Source organism: Sipha flava, unplaced genomic scaffold, assembly GCF_003268045.1.
Source record: "Sipha flava isolate LNK unplaced genomic scaffold, YSA_version1 309_pilon_pilon, whole genome shotgun sequence".
Taxonomy (NCBI): domain Eukaryota; kingdom Metazoa; phylum Arthropoda; class Insecta; order Hemiptera; family Aphididae; genus Sipha; species Sipha flava.
The window spans coordinates 59,623-65,624 of NW_020272988.1; the positions used below are offsets into that span (position 1 = coordinate 59,623).

The 6,002-nt window shown below is 32.0% G+C and overlaps 2 protein-coding genes across 2 annotated transcripts in view; one reads left to right on the forward strand and one right to left on the reverse strand.

Moving 5' to 3' along the window:
* The window catches only part of LOC112686462 (2-hydroxyacyl-CoA lyase 1), a 7,366-nt gene extending 5,613 nt beyond the window's left edge, over positions 1–1,753 (forward strand). The window contains exon 11 of the mRNA XM_025558736.1: positions 1,444–1,753. Coding sequence (XP_025414521.1) covers positions 1,444–1,539 — 96 coding nt within the window. The 3' untranslated portion in view covers positions 1,540–1,753. The remainder of the gene's footprint in view (positions 1–1,443) is intronic.
* Positions 1–2,850, reverse strand: part of LOC112686465 — a 22,058-nt gene extending 19,208 nt beyond the window's left edge. Inside the window, exon 1 of the mRNA XM_025558745.1 lies at positions 2,693–2,850. Coding sequence (XP_025414530.1) covers positions 2,693–2,711 — 19 coding nt within the window. The 5' untranslated portion in view covers positions 2,712–2,850. The remainder of the gene's footprint in view (positions 1–2,692) is intronic.
* Positions 2,851–6,002: the final 3,152 nt, after the last annotated feature.

Below are 6,002 nucleotides of genomic sequence, written 5' to 3' on the forward strand. Positions count from 1 at the left end.
AAAAAAAAAACTAAAAATAAATATTTTATTATTTATTATTATTTATATTTTTATTTGAAGTTACCTAATTTCAAAAAACAAAAAAAACAAATTTAAAACTTAAAAAAAAATACAATAAATTTTAATTTATTAAAAACCCTTTTAATATGCATGTTATATGAATTTATGAACAAATATGCAATAACCTTCGAAATGTGCAAAATATACAATATAAAATTTGGTGTTTAAATTCAGTGTGATATGAATCTTGGACATTTTAAACCTCCATAGATGTGCATACACTTAGTACAAACATGCAAATGCATATAAATCCAGGCTCTACTGATGATGAATATTTAATTTGAAACTGGTCGTATAATTAATTAATGTACTTTCTTCATCTCCTTTGTCATCCTCCCAACTATTCGGGGTCACCCAATTAATTAATGTACATTACACATATAAAACTCCAGATTATGCATTCATATATTTATTTCTATATATAAACTACTTATTTTTATGTATAAATATATAGTCTAGTAAAAAATAATATAAACATTTTATTTTATTTATTGAATCTTTATTGTTTCAATGTACTGAATGTTTTACACTATGTTATATATTCTATAAATTTACAAGGTTATGATATTAGTGAAAGCTGATTTACACTTATCAAAGTAGCTATGTTCGAGAACCTCAAGTTAGTGGTACAGATTTTACATTGATAATATAAACATACCCTACATAATTGTGTCTATCTTGTACAAGTCTTGTCACACGCTCTGCCAGCACAGACTTGTATTAAAATTTTCATACGTGGTGAGATTATTTTTATTTTTATATTGATTTGTTATTGTTATTTATTGAACAAGTTTCTTTATAATATGTTAATATAATATTCAACTTTGCCTTATATAGTATTGCTTCTCGGAAAAATATATTCTGTTTTTTATTTCGTATTTCCAATTTTTTTAGTGAAATATTAAAATGATCATCGATCATTCTCATATAGTTCATGAAATCTGATTGATTATTCATTCTGAACTCCGTTAACAATGTATTTGATAATGTTTTAAAATATTTCGCCTGGTAACCCAATCTTATACCTATATTTTTCTTTTCTTTTTATAATTAGAAATAATTTGGTTTGCACACTCTTGAGCTAAACCTACATCTGCCAATTCTAGTACCATTTCGGGTACTGATAAAATATACTTAGACAAATATTTTGTAATATAAAAACTATCATCAGTTTTGAATCAAAATTACACTGATTTGTGGTTCTCAGGCGTGACTACATTGATAAGTGAAAACTGCCCTTTTTATATAATAAATTGTGATTGGAAAAATGGAGACATAACTATTTGGTTTATTTTTTTCGTTATAAACTATACTCAATAGTAATTTATACTCTTAGTAATAGATTATAACACATTATTTTCATTATAAATTATGTTTTTACAGGACACAAGTGGACCTTCATTCATAAACATAATGATTAACCCATCGGCTGATCGAAAACCTCAAAACTTTGCTTGGCTTACCGAATCAAAATTATAAAAAAATTTTATTTTAAAACTATTTCATAGTTGTGTTTGCTTAAATAATAACCATGGATCTCTGTTCTTCTGAAGCCTGTTGTACTCAAAAATTATCCATAGAAAATCAACCCACAAAAATAATAATAAATTATATTTATTGGTTATATGATATTTTTTTTATAAGGTGAAAGATAATTATTATACTAAATGGATGAAAGTTTTTTTTTTATATATATTTAAACTATAAAACTGGTTTATACATTTGTTACTTTGTTGTTTATCTAAAAATTTTTATAGTTGGTTTTTTTTATGTTGTGTAATAAGAAACTTTTAAAATGGAAAATAACTATTTATTTTTTAATTTTCTATGTGTATTTATATTATTGATAATAAAATCATTTTTATCCAACAAAATATATATATGATATAACAATATTTTTTTATAATGTAAGTTTAACCAAGTTATTAAAAATGAGTATAGATTTTATTTTAATTTAATTTTTTAATTTGTAATTAGTATAGTGTTTTTTTTAATGATCGGCATTGAATGCTACAAAAGAAAACTTGTTTCTACAAATGTTGATTGCCAACCATGCTTGCATCTGGAGATAGCGAAAAAAGAATGCATTTGCTTTCACTAACCATACTGAATATATATTTTATTGTATCGATCGAATATTCCCTTAAAAGCATTGGCTAAGAAGAATACCTATACCATTACAATAACAATTAACGTTGTCCTGTAGACTTGGGCAGCAGTTATCCTCAAGATAAATCGGCTTGGTATTTATTTACTACATTTATCTAAGTATAATTAAGACCTTATATACGTCTAAACTGTTGCAGATACAGGATTTTTACTTTTGTATTGGAAGTATATTAATGCTCAAGTTTAAAATTTTTTAACTTTGTTAACATTTTTTATTTGATTCAACTTCTAAAAGCTTTTAAAATGTACGTACCTATGAGATCATTAATTTTTTAACTAATCCGATGAATGTATTGATATTTCTAATAAATTGTATCCGAGGGTATAAAAATAAATGCGTTTTGCATGAAAGTTATAATCATATAACCGTTAGGTTGTTTTTATACAACAGATTATGGATGAAATGGAAGATAATATTTAGACATCTAGTTGAAAATACAAAGGTAATTTTAAAGTAACTTACCTATTCCACGACATCGCATGTCTCTGCAAAAACATTTCTTGTATCTTCTTTTTTTTTATTATTCCTTGTTACAACACTAACCTAATCCAACGAGTCGCATTTGCACACCCTACTTGATTCATTTCCAGAATCAGCCCAAGCAAAAATAGTACAGTAGGCAAAATAAAATTTTACCGCCTCTAAAAAAAAAAAATTGAGCTCTTATTTTAACTTTATTCTTCTCCCTATTTTTTATGTGACATATCTACATAAAAAAAAATTGTAATTTCTTACTTTATGTATAAAATTATATGTGAAAAAACTTAAAAATGATTTCTATAATTATTACTAATTATTACTCAAAACCCATCACTATCATCGTGACTATCGCACATTTTATGATAATAATTGGATGATTGTGTGCACACAATAACCATGGTTATTTATATTTTTGGAATGATTGAAAACGCCCAGCGTAGTCTGTAATATAAAATAATATAATAACTTTAGACAATATTATTTTATTATAAAGGTAAGTGGTTTTCACGAATGAATGGATTTAAATATTTTTCTTATACAACACCGATAGAACTAAAAAAATGTAGGAGTTAATTTTGAGAATGCCGTCCCTAATAAAGTGACGCTCCAGGCAGGTGCCTAGCTCGTCTATACCTTGAGCCGGCCCTGTTAATTTCTGAATGTATCACGTAAAGTTTAAACACGATAAACGTTGAATACCGACGTTGACCTATAAACTGGAGCTCTGCTTGGTCCGGTCTTTTTCGGAATTAGTGTTTTTCAATTTAATATGGTTCGTTCCGGTTCCCCTTGACTAGAAAAAAAAAATCCGCCGCCTTCGATAAGATAAAAACGATCTTAATTTTGACCAACAGTTTAATATGATTTTACATGGTAATATATTATTTCAACTCGGATTATGTTTCGGGACGCCGAAACAGCTCATCGTGTTTCTTATTTTTAAATGTCGGTCTTTTTCAGTGCGTTCCAAATGATTTAAAAAAAAAAAAAACGGACCGCGCTGAGCTCCAGTACGAACAGCCGAAACGGACATCGGCCGACGTACACCGCGGTGTATCTCTTTCCGCGAAACTTACCCGTGACACTCGCGCATGCCCGTTGCGTCGCACCGGCTCAAGCCGTGGGAACAAATCAATCACGATCGATAGTAGTGGCGTAAACAGGAATTATTTTCACTACGGGCCAATTTACCACCGCCATGACTACAACTAGACATTTTTTACCCACTCAGTACGTCTGTCCATTGGTACTCGCGAAACGCGCTCCACGGCGGCCCATTTGCATATCACGTATCTCCCTCCCCCGACCCGAGCTGACCACATGCCGATACGGCCGTGGGAACTCCACTTCGAATTATATCGTCACACCGTTTGCTCGGACCGACAAGGCTACAACCCGTTTCCGATCCGATCCGACTCGTCGGAAGAAAAACAAATACATTTGTTTTAGGACCGATGTATCCGACTAGTGCCAATACGTCGGAAACTGATAAATGTAGCCACTACCTATAATATACACGATTTTTTTTTTCTTCCGATTTGTCGGATCGGAAACGGGTCCAATCGAACCCTATTCGTTCGGCCAGGTCGGTCGGCGACGACAGACATTTTTCCCCGGCCGGCCGCTTTTGGTAAACAACGGTGACCGGGCCACCGAACATAAGAGTACGAATGATATCGATCCAACAATTATTTTATATTTAGATTTTTAATTGATTCGTTACGCGCAGTAGGTGAACACGACGACGGTATGCGCATTGGATTTGTTTTCAAATATTTTATCGACTGCCGCGAAAAGATTACGGAACGAGGTGGGTACAACACGCGTTCATTTGATCGGTACCACGTTTTAAGCGCACGGGTTGTGTCTGTTTTCAACCCTCGAAAATAAAATTAATAAATTTAATAAAAAAAATTTCATAATCATTTCACTTTTTTTTAATATCTTGTTTTGTTTTTTAAAAAAAAAATGTAACCGGCCGCGTCAAACGTCTTCGCGGGTCGGCCACCACTTGCGTTAACGGATCCTCCGACCGGTGCCCTCAGCGTGTTGCTGACCGTACGTGTCACCCGAACGTTTTGCGGTACACGATTTCCCAGCCGGATCCTTCCGCACGCATCCAACCGATTACGATTGGCTTCGGGTGAACGTAATCGTTTCACGCAGACCCGTATTTAAAGGGGTAGTTTGGGAAGGCAATAGCCACCCCTGAAATATTGAAATTGTAATTTTTTTACATCATATTTTAAGGACATTTAGTGTCATTTTTATGTCATATTTGCATATAATTTTAGGTAATTTTTTTATGTTTTTAGGTCATCAACTTCCGAGCCCTAATCATAAGTGATGCGTTGCTATCCGCGGGACACGTATTCAGGGCCGGCGTTACCTTTTGTGAGGCCCTCGGTAAAACTTATTTTACCCACGACAATAGTCATCTGCAGATAACATGTAATCAGACTTGGTGGCAGCTGCATGCGATATCGGGTAATAACTGATTAAATTTAAGAAATGAGATAAAATAAATTTCTTATGTATCCCGGTTTCCATATTGTGCGGCATGCCGTACCCACGGGTCGTCGTTAATGCATACATGACATATTAAATATAATATTGTTGTTTTGTTAATTGGTTTTTTATTACATGCCAACGGATTTCTCTATAAATCGCACTCGCCAAGCAATCCACACATTTCATGTTTTATTTTATGAGATATCCGTACAAAATATTTTTTAATGAAAATTTTAAGCGCGAGGCCCTAGACAAATTCTCCATTTGCCTCCCCCTAACACCGGTCCTGCTCGTATTCCGCGTATACATAATAACCAAAACGTGTGTAGAAATAGATAATAATTTATTATTTTATTTTCATTTATAATTATACGACGAGATGCACGTCGCACATTTTTCAGACTCTTACTTGTAATATGTGTCGGTATATTTATTGAATTATTAAAAAAAAAATGTTTAGATAATTCCGTTTTAAATTTTAATGATTACATTTATATAAATAATTCAAATTAGATATAAACTTTGTGATATTACCGATAGTACCCCATAAGTACATACGAAAAATCAAAATCATAATTTCTGAAACCAACATCGCACAGTTCGTGAGCTGTTTGCGACCGTTTGTAATGCGGCAAAAGGTAAATTATATAGGAATACAAAGGCCAAAGTGCCAAAGCGTTACAAATGTCTTTAAGGTTCCAATATTTTTTCTCTCTTTTGCGCGTTAGCTACAACTCCGTGTCACGCATAAAGCCATTTGATCACAATATGTATTAATCAC